The sequence below is a fragment of the Enhydra lutris genome, unplaced genomic scaffold (genome assembly GCF_002288905.1).
Source record: "Enhydra lutris kenyoni isolate GAN:26980312 unplaced genomic scaffold, ASM228890v2 scaffoldscaffold1, whole genome shotgun sequence".
NCBI classification, from domain to species: domain Eukaryota; kingdom Metazoa; phylum Chordata; class Mammalia; order Carnivora; family Mustelidae; genus Enhydra; species Enhydra lutris.
In genome coordinates, this window is record NW_019154085.1 from 4,759,806 (window position 1) to 4,777,247 (window position 17,442).

Here is a 17,442-nt window from a genome sequence, read left to right on the forward strand (position 1 = left end):
ATAAAACTAGTGTAGATGAAAAAAAAAATTGTCCCGACTATCAGAGATAGTCTGTTTCCAAAAAGGACATCATAAATTTTTAAAAACATTAACACAAATCTCTCAGTTAATTTATTTACCAACTCCTCTTTCTTAGGCACTTTTTTGTTCTAGTGTAAAGGCCAATATCACACATCCTATATGAATTGGTAGTAGTATCGTCTAAGACAGAAAATAACATTGCGGTGAAAGTTACTCATTTGTTTCAATACTAAAGTAATTACTGTAGCGAAGACTTGCTCATTTATCATTTCCTGTTGTCTCCACTATTTTTTCAAGTTGTCTTTTTAAACAAATATCCTCATTGTCCTTGTTACAAAACCAATAACTTTATTTTACTAGGTAGGCCGCAAACCGATGCGGCAGGGTTTACTCCCCCTTCTGGGAGCTTGTGACAGTTTTGCCCATCACTGTCCTTCCCCGAGGAGTGTGGCACAGTCTAGTTGACCGCGAAGTTACATTTAGGAGACATCTTCAGTCTCCCCCATTTCAGTTATGAAGGTTTTTGTGAACACCTGAGACCTAACGTCTTCCCAAGCCTTTTGTTCTGGGAATAGCATGGTTTTAGTCTTAAGAATTGCTGTTGGATACTTTAATAGAATTTACCTGGTTGATTTTAAATATATTCCTATGAACCAAAGTTTACAAGTATTTATCCTGTGCAAGTGCCGGATAATAAAAAGAAGCTTTGAATTAGTTGCTTTTGGCTTCTCAACGAGTATCATTAAAGATCTTTCAGATAGGTCAGCAGTTCGGTCAAAATTTGTAAGGAACCGCGAATGTGAACTAAAAGGTGACACAGCTTTGAACGGAAGCAAAGCAGGGATCCAGGTTATTAGGATACTAGTCAAGAACAGTGAATAAGGTAAGGGGTCCAATTATGACGGAGACTTTGCTTAATTGCTTACAATAACAAAGAATATAACTTCCTTTATAGCTAGATGAATTTTTTATTATTCTGATGAGTCTTTTCAGAAACCGATATTCCCTCTTATTTGTGAATCCCTAAAGCACTTTTTCTTAAAAGACTTTATTTATTTATTTGACAGAGAAAGACACAGTGAGAGAGGGAACACAAGCAGGGGGAGTGGGAGAGGGAGAAGCAAGCTCCCCGCTGAGCAGGGAGCCTGATGCAGGGGCTCCATCCCAGGACCCCGGGATCATGAGCTGAGCCAAAGGCAGATGCTTAACGACTCAGCCACCCAGGCGCCCCGCACTGAAGCACATTTCTATTAATGAGACCATTGTCATTTTAGAAAAAGAAGGTGTGTGTTTGAAGCAGTGAGATAAAAAGTTTGGACTAAGACAATGATCCTTGGTCTGGGGTTGTATCTCCTTTTGGGGCACAGGAGAATTGAAAAATGCTCAGAAAACCCAGCTCTGGACTTCATAGTGTCACTTAATTTCTAGAACCCATGTCATAAATGTGTGACCATAGTTTTTAACACTACAAAGCAGGATTTTCAAACCTTGGCACTACTCGCATTTTGGCTAGATAATTCTTTGTTGTGGAGCCCTGTCCTGTGCATTGATGGGCGGTCAGCAGCACCCCTGTCCTCCACCCACTAGAAGCAAGCAGTACCTCCGCTCTCCCAGACAATAAAAAATGTCTCTAGACATTATCAAATATTACCCTATTTGAGGACCTCTGTCATAAGGTTATGGTCAGTAACTTTCCCTCCAGTTCCTGATTTCCAAACTAAAGCTACATACTTGGTTACAGAATCCTAAACCCAGAAAAAAAATATATCATTACCAAATTTTACTCATGGGAAGACTGAGGTTCTGAGAGGCTAAATACGTCCAGTTAGCTTGAGGTCAGCCTGCCCTAGAGATTAGACTAAGCCAAGTTTCTGCGTTCTTACCCATAAGGCCGCTTGTAGAAGGTGCTATTTGCAAGTCATGTGCTCTGAAATCCAAACGGAATTCAGAAATAAATAGGACTGCTCCTGTTATTGGAGAACAGTTTGGTGGAGAATTCAAAGAAGGAGATAAACAATTTCTAGTTGATTTGGGAGTAAACCAAGTAGTCTTATTCCAGTGGTATTGTTTTCCTGGTGACGATGATGATAATCACAATTATAATGAAGAGGACAATGGTTTTCTTAGGGTAACATGACAATTTGCGTGTTTTTTAAGTCCAGTTCAAGGCCAAAGTGAACAGGTAAGGAACACGCTGTGTTGCAGAAAGCAACCAGCTAGAAAGTTAGAATAGAGGCTCGATAATCTACTGAGATAACCGAGTCAATGGTTGCTTATCGTTGTTGATGGGGCGTTACGATTACTACTGAGTATCGTACTTCCAGAAGACAATGTGTATCCTTTACTAAAACTACCCCATAGATAAGCTTCCCTGGCCTGCTACTTCTTTCTCATGCTTCCGCAGCTAGATTTCATTAAAAATCAGAAGCCACAACAAAGGTTTATGTGTCAACCCTGGGGAAGGATGAGTAGGGATGTGGGGACAGGAGTGGGATTTGCTCAGAGATTATTTCAAACAACTGGAAACCTCCAGCTTCCCTGGGGCTCTGTCAATAACAGAAAAATAAATAGAAAAAGAAAAAAAAACAGTGGTGCAAGATTTGTAAAATAATTGTGACAGTACATGAACAGTCCGTCAGCAGAAGTGGATTTGGATGTGGACGGCCTGACAAAACACTAATTGCCTGTGGGTTTAAACTCTGTAGACGAATAACATGCTCTTTCTGGAATACTTAATTTCTGGAAGACAAATGGGGCTTGTTCTTAAGCTTCATTTTTGGAGTGATTTTTAAACATTAATTTTTTTTTTTAGTTAGACATTTATTTCCATTACTAAATGAAAAAATTTTTTAAAGATTTTATTTTATTTATTTGATAGAGATCACAAGCAGGCAGAGAGAGAGAGAGAGAGGGAAGCAGGCTCCCCGCTGAGCAGAGAGCCCGATGTGGGGCTCGATCCCAGGACCCTGAGATCATGACCTGAGCCGAAGGCAGAGGCTTTAACCCACTGAGCCACCCAGGCATCCCACTAAATGAAATTTTAAATGAAATAGTCTTGGGAGGAGTTTTCTGATGGATGACACACACAGCTTTGAATCTTGTAAAATGCACAAGAAAGTGGAGAAATAGTTTTTTTTTTTTGTTTTTTTTTTTAGTGGCCTGGAATATATTTTACAGGAATTATTATGTAACACCATTGAACATTGATAATGCATTCACAACTCTTTGCAGAACTCTCCATCTCATTCTGTGTGGGATAATTAATAAATTCATTCTATTTGTTTTAGGGAATTAAACATTAACATTGTCACCAGAAAGGACATTTGTCAGCACAAATGCTCAGAATTATCTCAGTAAATACCAAAAATATCAAACTTGCTTTCTAAGATTTATTCATTCTTCTCTGTTATTGGTCAGATGTCTTTGGATTACATGTTCAAGAATGGTCTTCCAAGTTAACTTTGTGTAAAAACCTTTGCAAGCTCCGTGAGGAAGGACCTACCAATCCAATATGGCTAATGCTGACATTCTGTACTACTGTTGTCATTTCCAGGGATATTCATTGACATCCCAGAGGAATTCAGAAGTAAGGAGAACAAGATTGCTCTATACTTTTCAAGAGCACCAGAATGCCTTAAAGTCATCAAATGCTCCTGGGAGAACCAGCCTAACTTTAATCTGATTAAATTTATTATATCTAGGAAAAGAGGTAGATCGGACAAGCATTAGCTAGAAATGGAAATGGAAACCCAGACAAAGGAGAATAAGACAGGGCACTACTGTTAGGTAAGCTCTGAGGATGTCCTGGCCAAAGGCACTTATCCCGATTTGAGGGTGGGGGTATCCTTATTGTGTAGTCCTTTGCATCTTAGCTGGATACCTTAAACATCTGAAAAACATATCTTTTACTCAGGCTCACTCATTATGACAGGACTTCTCAGAGAACCCAACCCTAAGAAGAGAACACATTGGTCAAGGGACGCACGTCTTCCAGGTAATGCTTTCTCATTGCAAATCAATACACAGACATTGAATTTGGTTAATTTAAGTTCACTGCGAACAACAGCTTACTCTTGGTATTTTGAAAATTCAGATTTCTAAGTCTACAAGTCCAAGAGCTTTTATAATGAATTTAGTCAATATTCCAATTCCTGCCCTTTCCTGTCCCAGTTGTCCATCTCCACCAAGTCACCATGTCCCTGATGTGCTGTCATAGCTGGTTCTCTACTTTAGACTAAACCTATCTTTCTGCCCCCAATTTCCAACCATTTCCCAAAGCTCACCAGGAACTGTGCCCCATAATCAGCAAAGTCCCCCCAACCTCAGAAGTTTCATTGAAATTTTCATCTCTCTTCTTGCATCCTGAATGACTTTCTCCTTGAATACCATCCCTTTAGTCTTCTCACAAGGTGGCCATATTCTCTACTCTCTTCTGTATCTCAGGACTCAGAGGTGGGAGTGGGTGCTGACCTTCTTGGTCCTTATTACTATGTTCAGGTTACTGGACCACCTCTTCCCTTAAGCCTTATCACTGATTTGCATATGCTGTTATTCCTGGAGTTTGGCTCACCAGTTAGATTTCTCTTGATGACATCTGTGTTCAAACTAAAAGTCTAAGCAATTTCCAAAGGAACAACTCGGGGGAACAAGCTATGACCCTTGAAATAAGTAACAATGTTTAGAAACACAATTTTTTCTGAGAGATTTTTAGTTTCACAGATATTTGAAAATATTTTTAGTTGATTATATTTGTACACAGTCTCAAATCATCAAGATGTGAGAACTGAATTTTTAATGTGCTTGATAATGTGGGTTCATATATTTGAAGCATATCAGACTCATTAACAAAAGCAGCAATCAACGTGCTCTGGGCATTTCAGTTTTTTGAAACTGCTTGAATTCTATTTATTAGTTTTATGGAAAACAGTGGGTCTTGAAATTATGCAGAACATCTGGACAAATCTTACTTGTCTTCCAGTTTCTCACATTCTGGCCATACTTATGCCACTTTTCCCGGGAGTGGAAATGATGTGCTTGAAGTGAAAAGGTGAGTTAAGGTGGAGAAGTAGGTCACTTTCACTAGTGATAGCTACATGTTTGCGTTCGACTAGCGTTTCCTCTTTTCCTCCTGTGCTAAACAAAACAACAAAAACCGATCATCAGGGAAAAGAGCTGTCTTTCTGACCTTCATGCTCGGACTTGTCAAGGTGTGTGTGTTTGTGCTGATTGATGATATATAAACATTAACTTTTCTGAGTGGAAATAATGTTTTTCATAATAAACATAAATTCTTATATACCACATTCCTGTTATTTTTGCTTGATGCCTTCCCATCATTATGACCACCCATTACACAGGTTTCTTTTCAATAATGAAAATGTAGGTCTTTCATATATACATCCTGGGTTATAATTGACTAATTTCAAAGAACAAGTAGAAAAGAAACAGAAATGGTATCATTATCTTGCAGTTCAGTCAAGTCTTATGTCCTCCTACTAAATTTCTAGTTGATTTTCATTTTTAATAATCTGGTGGTCATATTATTTTAAAGGGATTGAACTATACCATATATAAAATTGTGTCGACTGCAGGAAAACTGAAAAGTCAGTCACATGACACATCAGTGTGCTGAAGACCTATAAACGGTACGTGCTCAATGAATACTTTTTATAGATGAATCAAAAAGCCAGATATCTTGCAACAAGTTATTTGTCTTGAGGAGGAAAAAAAATGAACCTTTTGTAATTGTATGAGTCATAAATGAAATTATTTGTACAAAAACTCTGACTATGTATCATACGGACAGATCGTAGCCCATACAATGTGTTATAGTTCCCATAAATAAATTTTCAACGGTCAGAGCAACAGGAAAATAACAACAACAGCTGGCTTACTCGTTTCTTGTTAATATCATCTATCACGTCTTTTAATTAAAACTTTAACAGTAAGGAAGTGGGCTTCTTATGTCCATTGGACAGATGAAAAAACTGAGGCTCAGAAAGCTCAATTAATTGGCTCAAGGTTAAATAATCAAAATCATGGTCAGTGTTTAAACTCAGCCCTGCCTCGTTTTTAGTGGTCTTAACCACTGAACTTTCTGCCACATCTTAATGGAAGAGAAAGGTAGATGAGTAACACCTCAAGGTGAGCAATTCACTTCAGGAAGGAGCATTTCAAATAGGGAAAAGTGCACATAAATGATGCAGAATGCATTTATGAACTGGGGCATAAACACAAAGTTTTCCAGAGTCTACCAAGGCCCAAGGCAACTCGTCAGTAGAAAGCCTTCATCTGTGTTGCAAATACTGTTTCTGTGTTTATCTAAAACCATGAACATAACATAATATTACAGATGACTGGCTACATGATTTTATGGGGAACACAATGGAAGCACAGAAGTTTGAGAGAGCAGGAAAAATTGTGAGTTAGAGTTCATAGAAAGCTTTATGAATTTTGCAGCACTCTAATGTAAATCCCAGAGGGGAAAATACTTGAATTGAGACACTTTCCCTCAGAAATCTTGAGAAAATCTTGACATCTTAATTCATTTCCTGAGCTTAAATATTCTAGGCTAGTCTGGTGGCACTATAATAGCCTGGGCAAACACTTTTATTTATTTCACTGTTGATACCAATATTTGTGCTACAAGCAGCTGCCTGCATTTGCTATTTATTTCTTTCCTACAGATCAAATTATTGGCCTGGACATAACACCCTTTCCAGCGAAGTGTTCCTTGTGTTCATGAGCGAATGGAGAAAGCTTCCATTTTAAATGCAGATTTTTTTTCCACATGACTGAATTAATTCATGTTATAAATATGATATGTAACCACTTGATATTCATGTCGATACATGGATGGTGGGAGAGTAATCGAGGCAGTGGTAGGTAAATCGAGCAAGTGCTGTGTTTGCATGGGTGGGTGGTCAGTGCGCCAAAACGCTGCATCCACTTCTGGGTCAACCGTTTAGCTTTTGGGAGCTACAATTTTGCTTCCCCCAGTATAGGTAACCCTGTTTTATCGGACTGACGTGAGAGCAAAGAAGGTAATGTGAACGGGTCTTTGTAAACCCAGAAAGCATCACACACACATTTTCTATTAATGTAGGATCACTTGGTAACAAACGCTTCTCTTTAGTTTCTCTTGTCTATGTGGGGAAATAGGAAGCAGAACAGTAAAACTTAAGAATCAAACCAGACGGTGCTTGTAAGATGCCTGTGAGATGTCGACAAATCAGAGAGGAGAACCCTTTGGAGAGTTTCATGGCAAAGCAGATGTCACGGTGAAACCTTCTTGAGTCTGGAACTCTCAAGGGGTTAAGCTCTAAGGTGCAGAGTGTGTCCCAAAGTCTCTCAGAATGGTAGGTAGTGACACTTCTCTGGTCGCATACCATTCGCACTCAGCTGGATTCCCGAATTAGTGATGATGGTTTGAACCTTAGCTCTACCACATGCCTCCTTTTTAGTTAATCTCCCTGAGCCTTCATTTCTCACCTGTCAAATGCATATAGTATCTCCCTCACATTTCTGTCATCAAGACTGAAGGAGACAGTGTACGTGGAAGGCCTTTGTAAATTGCAAAGGCTTGGGCCGAGAACAAGTTAGGACAATTCACTTAGACGAGGTACCTTTCAAGACGTCAGTTTCCTCTTAGCGTGGACAAAGGAGTCAATGGAATCATAGGATGTATGGAACTTGGTTTGAGTGTGTATTTCTGGTTTCTTTCTTTCTTCTTTTAGGTCTGAGCTTAATATCTAAATTATTGCTCAAAGATAAGGAAGAGGTTTCTTTATATTTAGGATTTTATTTATTTACTTGACAGAGAGAGAGAGAGACAGTGAGAGAGGGAACACAGCAGGGGGACTGGGAGAGGGAGAAGCAGGCTTCCTGCAGGGCAAGGGGCCCAAAGCGGGGCTCCATCCCAGGACCCTGGGATCATGACCTCAGCCGAAGGTAGATGCCTAACACCTGAGCCACCCAGGCACCCAGGAATTTTAAAGACAAAATTTCCTTAAAAATTAAGGCTCCCTTAATGTTAAGAGAAACTGTGGAGGGCACAGTGTAATGCACAATAGGAAGACAGACTCCAGGCACGCCTGCACCTAGACTCAGAGTGGGGAGACCTGGCTACCTTCCAAGGCTGTGGAGATGACTCAAGGCTACCTTTTCTTGTTAACTGCTAATAAAAGCAGGGGAAATTTCTTTTCCCCATATACGTACTATAATTTAACGTATTTTTTATCTTTGTCCAGGCTTTCTGACTGTTCTGTGAATCCAGTTCCTGTTAGACTTGTAGATACATGAAGAAAATAAGCTACACACTCCCCCTCAAAGCCATTGCCCTTAGTACTCTGTGTTATTTTTTTCCCAATTTGGAAATACACATAAATATATTATTTAATCTGCCACGGAAAGACTATTGTGGACTTACACATATTCCAATGTGATGCTCTAGAATCTTACAAATAGTTGTTGTAAAAAAATCCTGGCAATGTGAAAAGCTTTGGCTTATTTTATAAAAATCACTATTGAAGGAAGATATTACCCATTCTATGTTTTCCAGCGATAAGGAGATCTATGCCAAATATTTCTTTTAAAAACTTAGCGTTAGAGAAACTGTGTCTGGTTTCTGAACGAATTATTTATTCATCCTTCTGTCAGGCAATGGAAACCCAAGTACCCTTTTGGCAGAGCCCTCAGAACGAGAAGTTCACCTTTGTAAAGCCCAGTGGAGTGCATTAGCAGGGACTCTAAATATTTGCCATATGACCTGATTAAATCATATTTTCTCTTTTCGCGTTGGTTGTAAGGAAGCTCAGGGCTAAATGCAGGTGATATAATCATTTTCCTCTACAATTCTGCCTTACGTTTTCACTTTCTCTTTAAATGAGCTCATTGAATATATTTTAATTACAAACCACTACAAATCCTTTTGTAGTACAAAAGGTACAAAATTTCATGAAAGAAAATTCATTTTATTTTCTAGATGATAAAAGACAAAATCATTTAAGTTTGTGGTTTGTTTTGCTTTTCGTGTGTGTGTTTATGTGTATGTGTCTATTTTTTACATCAAACAATATATAAAATTAAGTACATTTTCACTGGAAAAATATGGAGCTACTTTTTCTGAAGCATGACCAGATTTTTAGACAGAAAAGAAAAACAGTCAGAAAATACACAGACCAGATGAAGAAAAACAAAATGGCTGAACTTCACTTTTTCATTCCAAGACACGAGGGGAAATTTTTTTTTTTTTTAAGAAAATGTTGCAGATTTCAAAGAGGTGTAAAACATTTGCTATTTATAAAATACGCTATTTATAAAAACTTCCAGAAGGAAAGTTTAATATTAGTATTTTAAAACAATGGAAATCCCTAAAGCTCCAGCTCTATGGCTTTATAAAATTTTATTCCCTGAGCCCTTCTGCAAGTAAAGAGAAAGACCTAAATGGAAGCCCAAGTCTTAGACCGATGAAGGGAGAATGACATTAAGCAGCCTGTTCAGCTTATCAGACAGAGATCCTGTCACTCTGCCTTGAAACAGATCCAAAGCTCCTGATTCAGGACTCACTAATGCCTTGGGTCTCATTAAACAAGAGAGGGCAGAATAGAGACCCAAATCAAGTACAACCAGAAAGTAATGCTGGCTGGGATGACTTGGCAAGTTCTTTGATTTCCTAGAGTCCATTTCAGGTATATCTTGGATCTCATAGCTCAGCATAAGTTTGGTTTACCTCCCCTTAGTCTTGTTGGAGGCATGGCTCTCCTTATACTTGTTTTGTTTGTTTGTTTGTTTGTTTGTGAATTGGCCCTTGCTCAGCCTTACTGAAGTTTCTATTTTGTAAATGACATTAAATATGAGACATAACATATTTATTTTTAGATTTAGGCTCTCTAAATTATTTTTCATTTTTGTAATCAGTAATATGTGCTTTTTGTACTAACAGCGATAAGGTAGGTTCAAACGGGAAAATAGGGGTGTTGCTAAAGGTTTTTAACCTCTCCTATTAACAATATCTAAGAAAAAATGAGAGTGTGTTAAGATCGGTACTTCCCTCCAGTGGGAATGTCCATCGATGTGTATCTAACAAGGGAAGCGGCTGTGACATTAAATGAGCTTGTGAGCCTATAGCAAACTTCTAGGAGTGGGAGTCACACAGTTCCTGTTTTCCCTTCTTGGGGAGATTTGAAAATGTGAGACAGAAATTAAGAGGACAGTGACATACTGAGACTCCATTTGGATCCTTTTATTTTTCCAAAGTTTGTATTCCAAAATGTATGAAAATGTAAATACTACTGAAAGCCTGGAAACATTGAGGGATGTGGCTATTATTTAAATATTGTCTAACAAGGGGTAAACATTGTGTTTTAATAAGATTAGAATGAAGATGAAGGCATCTAAATTAACTTCTGTGGGAGTTTTAAAGTAGGTAATCAGTGCTTAATTAGGAATTGCAAGCTTCGATTGACATTATCTTTGTTCCTGTCTTAAATTTGGATTTCAAACAGACACGTATTTTTAAACTTTATTTTTATTTTAAAAGTTTTTCTATGGAATTTACTAGATAAATCTGATGTCAAACTAGCAGACCTTGGACAACACTGAGGGTCTGAAGTGTTTTCATTTGCACAGATTTAAAAATATATTCTCTTTCCTTCTCATGCTCAATAATGGGATAAGCTAGGAAATGATGCCAACTGAAAGAAATTACACTGAAGGTCAGAAATTATGTTTGACACCACTCTCAGTAACAGCTCATCCAAGCAGAAAATCAATAAAGAAACAGGAGCATTGAATGACAGATGGACTTCGTAGATATATACAGAACATTCCACTGTAAAACAGCAGAATACTCAATCTTCTGGAGCACACATGGAACTTTCTCCAGAAAGGACCACATACTGGGTCACAAATCAGGGCTCAACCGATACCAAAAGATTGAGATTATTCCCTGCATATTCTCAGACCACAATGTTTGAAACTGGAACTCAACCACAAGAAAAGGTTTGGAAGGAATTCAACCACTTGGAAGCTAAAGACCACTATGCTTAAGAATGTTTGGGTCAACCGGGAAATCAAAGAAGAACTTAAACAGTTCGTGGAAACCAATGAGTTTGAAGACACTTTGGTCCAAAACCCATGGGATACGGCAAAGGCAGTACTAAGGGGGAAATACACAGCCATCCAAGTCTCCCTCAAAAAAACTGAAAAATCCAGAATACACCAGCTCTCTTTACACCTTAAAAAACTGGAGAATCAACAGCAAATTAAGCCAACCCCACACACAAGAAGGGAAATAATCAAGATTAGAACAGAGTTCAATGAGATAGAAACTAGAGATATAGTAGAATGCATCAACAAAACTAGAAGCTGGTTTCTTGAAAGAATCAATAAGATCAATAAATCACTGGCCAAACTAATCCAAAAAAAGAAGGACTCAAATTAATAAAATTATGAATAAAAAGGGAGATCTCACGACTAACACCAAGGAAATAGAAATAATCATCAGAAATTATTATCAACAGTTATGTGTCAATAAGTTAAGCACCCTAGATGAAATGGATGCATTCCTGGAAACCTGTAAACTTCCAAAACTGAATCAGGAAGAAATTGGCAACCTGAATAGACCAATATCTAATAACAAGTTTGAAGCAGTGATCAAAAACCTCCCCCAAAAATAAGAGCCCAGGACCTGACGGATTCCCTGGAGAATTCTACCAAACATTCAAAGAAGAACTAATATCTATTCTCCTGAAGCTGTTTCAAAAAATAGAAAGAGAAGGAAAACTTCCAGACTCTTTATGAAGCCAGCATTACCCTGATCCCCGAACCAGGCAAAGACCCCAATAGAAAGGAGAATTTCAGACCAATATCGCTGATGAATATGGATGCCAAGATTCTCAACAAGATCCTAGCTAATAGGATCCAACAGTACATTAAAAAGATTATCCACCATGACCAGGTGGGATTTATCTCTGGGATGCAAGGGTGATTCAACATTCACAAATCAATGTGATAGAACAAATCAATAAGAGAAGGGAAAAGAACCACATGGCCCTCTCAATTATGCAGAAAAAGCATTTGATAAGATACAGCATCCACTCCTGATTAAAATGCTTCAAAGTATAGGGATAGAGGGAACATTCCTCAACTTCATAAAATCTATCTATGAAAAACCCACAGCAAATATCATTCTCAATGGGGAAAATCTGACAGCCTTGTCTTTGAGATCAGGAACACAACAAGGATGTCCATTCTCACCACTGTTGCTCAACATAATACTAGAAGTCTTAGCAACAGCAATCAGACAACAAAAAGAAATAAAAGATATTCCAATTGACAAAGAAGAAGTCAAACTCTCTCTCTTCACAGATGACATGATACTTTATATGGAAAACCCAAAAGATTCCACCCCCAAACTACTAGAACTCATACAGCAATTCAGTAATGTGGCAGGATACAAAGTCAATGTACAGAAATCAGTTGCTTTCTTATATACTAACTATGAAAATATAGAAAGGGAAATTATAGAATCATTTCCATTTACTATAGCACCAAGAACCATAAGATACTGGGAATAAATCTAGCCAAAGAGGTAAAGGATCTGTACTTGAGGAACTACAGAACACTCATGAAAGAAATTGAAGAAGACACAAAGAGATGGAAGACCATTCCATGCTCATGGATTGGAAGAATAAACATTGTTAACATGTCTATACTGTCTGGAGCCATTTATACTTTCAGTGCCATCCTGATCAAAATTCCACCGGCATTTTTCAAAGAGCTGGAGCAAACAATCCTAAAATTTGTACAGAACAAGAAGAGACCCTGAATTGCTAAAGGAAATGTTGAAAAAGAGAAATAAAACTGGGGGCATCACGTTGCCTGGTTTCAAGCTTTACTACAAAGCTGTGATCACCAAGACAGCATGGTACTGGCACAAAAACAGACACATAGACCAGTGGAACAAAGTAGAAAGCCTAGATATGGACCCTCAACTCTGTGGTCAAATAATCTTCGACAAAGCAGGAAAAAATATCCAGTGGAAAAAAAACCAGTCTCTTCAATAAATGGTGCTGGGAAAACTGGACAGCTGTACGTAGAAGAAAGAAACTCGACCATTCTCTTACACCATACACAAAGATAAACTCGAAATGGATCAAAGACATCAATGTGAGGCAGGAATCTATCAAAATCCTAGAGGAGAACATAGGCAGTAACCTCTTAGACATCAGCCACAGCAACTTCTTTCAAGATATGACTCCAAAGGCAAAGGAAACAAAAGCGAAAATGAAATTCATTGACTTCATCAAGATCAAAAGCTTCTGCACAGCAAAGGAAACAGTCAACAAAACAAAAGGCAACCCAGGGAATGGGAGAAGATATTTGCAAATGACAATACAGACGAAGGGCTGATATCCAAGATCTATAAAGAACTCCTCAAACTCAACAGCCACAAAACAGATAATCACATCAAAAAATGGGCAGAAGACATAAACAGACACTTCTCCAAAGAAGACATACAAACGGCTATCAGACACATGAAAAATGTTCATCATCATTAGCCATCAGGGAGATTCAAATCAAAACCACATTGAGATACCACCTTACACCAGTGAGAATGGCCAAAATCATCAAGACAGGAAACTAACAAGTGTTGGAGAAGATATGGAGAAAGGGGAACCCTCTTACGCTGTTGGTGGGAATGCAAGTTGGTGCAGCCACTTTGGAAAACAGTGTGGAGATCCCTTAAGAAATTAAAAATAGGGGCACCTGGATGGCTTTGTGGGTTAAAGCCTCTGCCTTCAGCTCAGGTCATGATCCCAGGGTCCTGGGATTGAGCCCTGCATTAAGCCCTGCATGGGGCTCTCTGCTCAGCAGGGAGCCTGCTTGCCCCCGCCCCTCGCCTGCCTCTCTGCCTACCTGTGATCTCTGTCAAATAAATAAATAAATAAAATCTTGAAAACAAAAATTAAAAATAGAGCTACCTATGACCCTGCAATTGCACTACTAGGTATTTACCCCAAAGATACAGATGTAGTGAAAAGAAGGGCCATCTGTACCCCAATGTTCATAGCAGCAATGGCCACGGTCGCCAAACTGTGGGAAGAACCAAGATGCCCTTCAACGGAAGAATGGATAAGGAAGATGTGGTCCATATACACGATGGAGTATTATGCCTCCATCAGAAAGGATGAACACCCAACTTTTGTAGCAACATGGACGGGACTGGAAGAGATTATGTTGAGTGAAATAAGTCAAGCAAAGAGTCAATTATCATATGGTTTCACTTACTTGTGGAGCGTAAGGAATAACACAGAGGACGCTGGGAGATGGAGAGGAGAAGTGGGTTGGGGGAAATCGGAGGGGGAGAAAACCATGAGAGACTGTAGCCTCTGAGAAACAAAAGTGAGCGTTTTGGAGGGGTGGGGGAGACAGAGGGTTGGGTGAGCCTGGTGGTGGGTATTATGGAGGGCACGTATTGCATGGAGCACTGGGTGTGGTTTGAAATTATTAAAAAAAATTATCTGGGGGTGCCTGGGTGGCTCAGTGGGTTAAAGCCTCTGCCTTCAGCTCAGGTCATGATCCCAGGGTCCTGGGATGGAGCCCCACATGAGGCTCTCTACTCAGTGGGGAGCCTGCTTCCTCCTCTCTCTCTCTGCCTGCCTCTCTGCCTACTTGTGATCTGTCTGTCAAACAAATAAATAAAATCTTAAAAAAAAATTATCTGTTTGAATCCAAATTCAAATGCGATTTTTTTTAGAAGAAAAATTTAACTCCCAACCTCTTTGAAGATGGGCTTTCTGTAAAAGGGTAACATGAATGACAACGACAGAGTGGTAAACTCCAATATGATACGTAATGTACAATTTTATAAACTCACATATACTTGCATATGGATGCTAATCAACTTGACAAGGTCTTTGTTTCAGGGAGAAACTTGACTTTCCTAGGAGTCCCATGACTAAAGTTTCAACAGCGAAGTTATTCACGTAATGTTCATTTTTGAAGATTTTTTTCCAAGTGAATTAGTTTGCAAAACAATATAAAGGTATTTTAAGCACAGTTAGTAACTTTTCATATGAAAGTGAAATCTTTATGAAATCTTCAAAAACTTTAGGCTACAGTAAAATTAAATATGCCAGGTAGTGGCTTACAATACCTTTGAGATAAAGCTATTGTTTATAACAAAATACAGAATTTAAATTTTATTCATTTAACATTTAAAACATATAATATTAGTCTCAGACCTTGATTTTTCATTATCTTTTATCACTTTTTATACTTTCCTGTGAATCAGCATATTCCAAAATGCATTCTTGGAATTACCAGTACTCAAAAGTGCCGCGAAAATATGGGTTATTTTTCAAATAAGTTTGATAAAAGCTATTCACTCTACGGAATTATTAATAATTATTTTAGGTGTGATAATAACACAATTTTATTTAAAAATGTTGATCTTTTAGAATTGCAGGCTAAAGTATTTATGAATAAAATCATGCAATTTCTGGGATTTCTTCCCACATATTTTGAAAATGCTACAAGAGGATGCAGTTGGAGATGGGGCGAGATTAGCCATGGGTTCATGTTACTGCATTTGAGTGGTGAATACATTTGCTTCATTACACGACCCAGCCTACATCTGTGTGTATTTTGTATATATTAAAACAAAAACTAAAAAATAAATAAATAAAAGGTGTGTATCTATTAAAAATTTTACAGTGTGCACAAGAGCTGTGAGGTGTCCTGGGTGAGAAAGTCATCTGTTTATCTGGATTTCTCCCAAACTTATTGACCATGGACTGTTCTTTTCAAGGAATACCTGCTTCTATCTCTTCTGGGCATTTGGGGACAGCTCTATCATAGTAGAATTAATGTTTTTCCATGTTTCATTGTCCAGGATAATTCCAGGCTTCTAGCACATGAAAAGTTTTATTTACATGTTGAAAACCATTTAGATAAAAATGAAGAATTAAAAAAAAACATTTTTGTTATTTCCAAATTCTGAGAGGTGTGAGGTATCCATAGTACAACATCTGATCTCAATTTCATTGAGATTAATTTTGTATATAAAAATAATTCAGAAATATTATTAAAATACAATTTCAGAAAAAATGAATGATAACACATATCTTGAAATATAAGAAGCATTTCTTGGCTGACTACTGGCCAAAAATCTAGTTATCACTGTTTAATATTTAAGTGAAAAGCTCTTTAAAAAACAAAACTCTACATATCAATAATTTTACTTTTATATTTTAATCCTAAATTTTTATGAAATTTAATCATTTGTTAAAATCTTATTTGCATACCCATAAGTTATTTCTCACCCTAGAAAAATTATATTAGATAGAATAGTTCTCAAAATAATATTCTAGAACTGCTAAATAAAATTTACATTTTTATATAAATGCTTGATAATTCTGCATAAGTCAGACGTTACATTGTACTTTTAAAATAAATTATTATTATTTTTAAATAAATTATTTTAAAAATAAGTTACACATAACTTTTAAACTTTGCATTTACGGAGATAGCCTGTGTTATTTATAGCTGTCCTTTCTAGCTATTTAGAGACTAACAAACTTTTTTATTGTTGACTTTAACGGAAATTCAAACAAGAATGTTTGCATTCATTATAATATACTGCCAAAAACTGCATTAGTTTCCACTGATGCCCATTAATTTGATAAATGTTTTGTCATTTGTACCATTTTCAATGTCAAAACAAGTTAGTTATATCTTACTGACATTTTTGACAAGTGCTTTAACTCTGGCAAGAGAAAAAAAAGGCATTTTATTTGCTACAACATAAATTCACTATTGCTTATTGAAAGTTTGAGCCAAACAAGAGAAGATTAGTACATGTCAGAAGTCTTGCAAGATTCAATTTAGGATTAATGGTAAAATAAATAAATAAATAAATAAATAATAAAATTCCCCCCTACTCTTTTTTATAGAAGTGCTCATATTCTGTAGTAGAAAATTTATAATGTACCTGCATAATCTGTTCTTGCATAATGCCCATCCTCAGATTTAGTTGTTGTAGTTGTGTTATCTGTGTTAAAAAAGAAAATTGACAATTAATATTGATTAATTGCTTCTTAAACATCTAATGTCAAATTTATAATTTTCCACCAAAAGTACCTTCACTGTCACTAAGGAAATGTTACAGCTATAGTTCTAAGCTACCTTTATGCAAAGACAGATTTACATCAGTTTGCTTGAGAGCAAATAATAGAATGATAGCAGCTTTCTAGAGTTTGGGACAAAGAGAAGTTTGACAATTATAGCGGAGATAGATGGATAAAGGAATAACAAGTCAAAAAACAAGGAAATGTTTCTTTCTGAATAAGAAACAAAATAGAACATTCTTATACATCCTGTTTTAAAAAAAATGTACTTCAAATATGTCTATTGATT

General features: G+C 37.3%; 1 protein-coding gene across 1 annotated transcript in view; it reads right to left on the minus strand.

Moving 5' to 3' along the window:
* LOC111142567 (transmembrane protein with EGF like and two follistatin like domains 2) overlaps window positions 1-17,442 on the minus strand; it is a 230,030-nt gene that overhangs the window by 30,762 nt on the left and 181,826 nt on the right. The window contains exon 7 of the mRNA XM_022495841.1: window positions 17,018-17,077. Within this exon, the coding sequence (XP_022351549.1) occupies window positions 17,018-17,077 (60 nt within the window). The remainder of the gene's footprint in view (window positions 1-17,017; window positions 17,078-17,442) is intronic.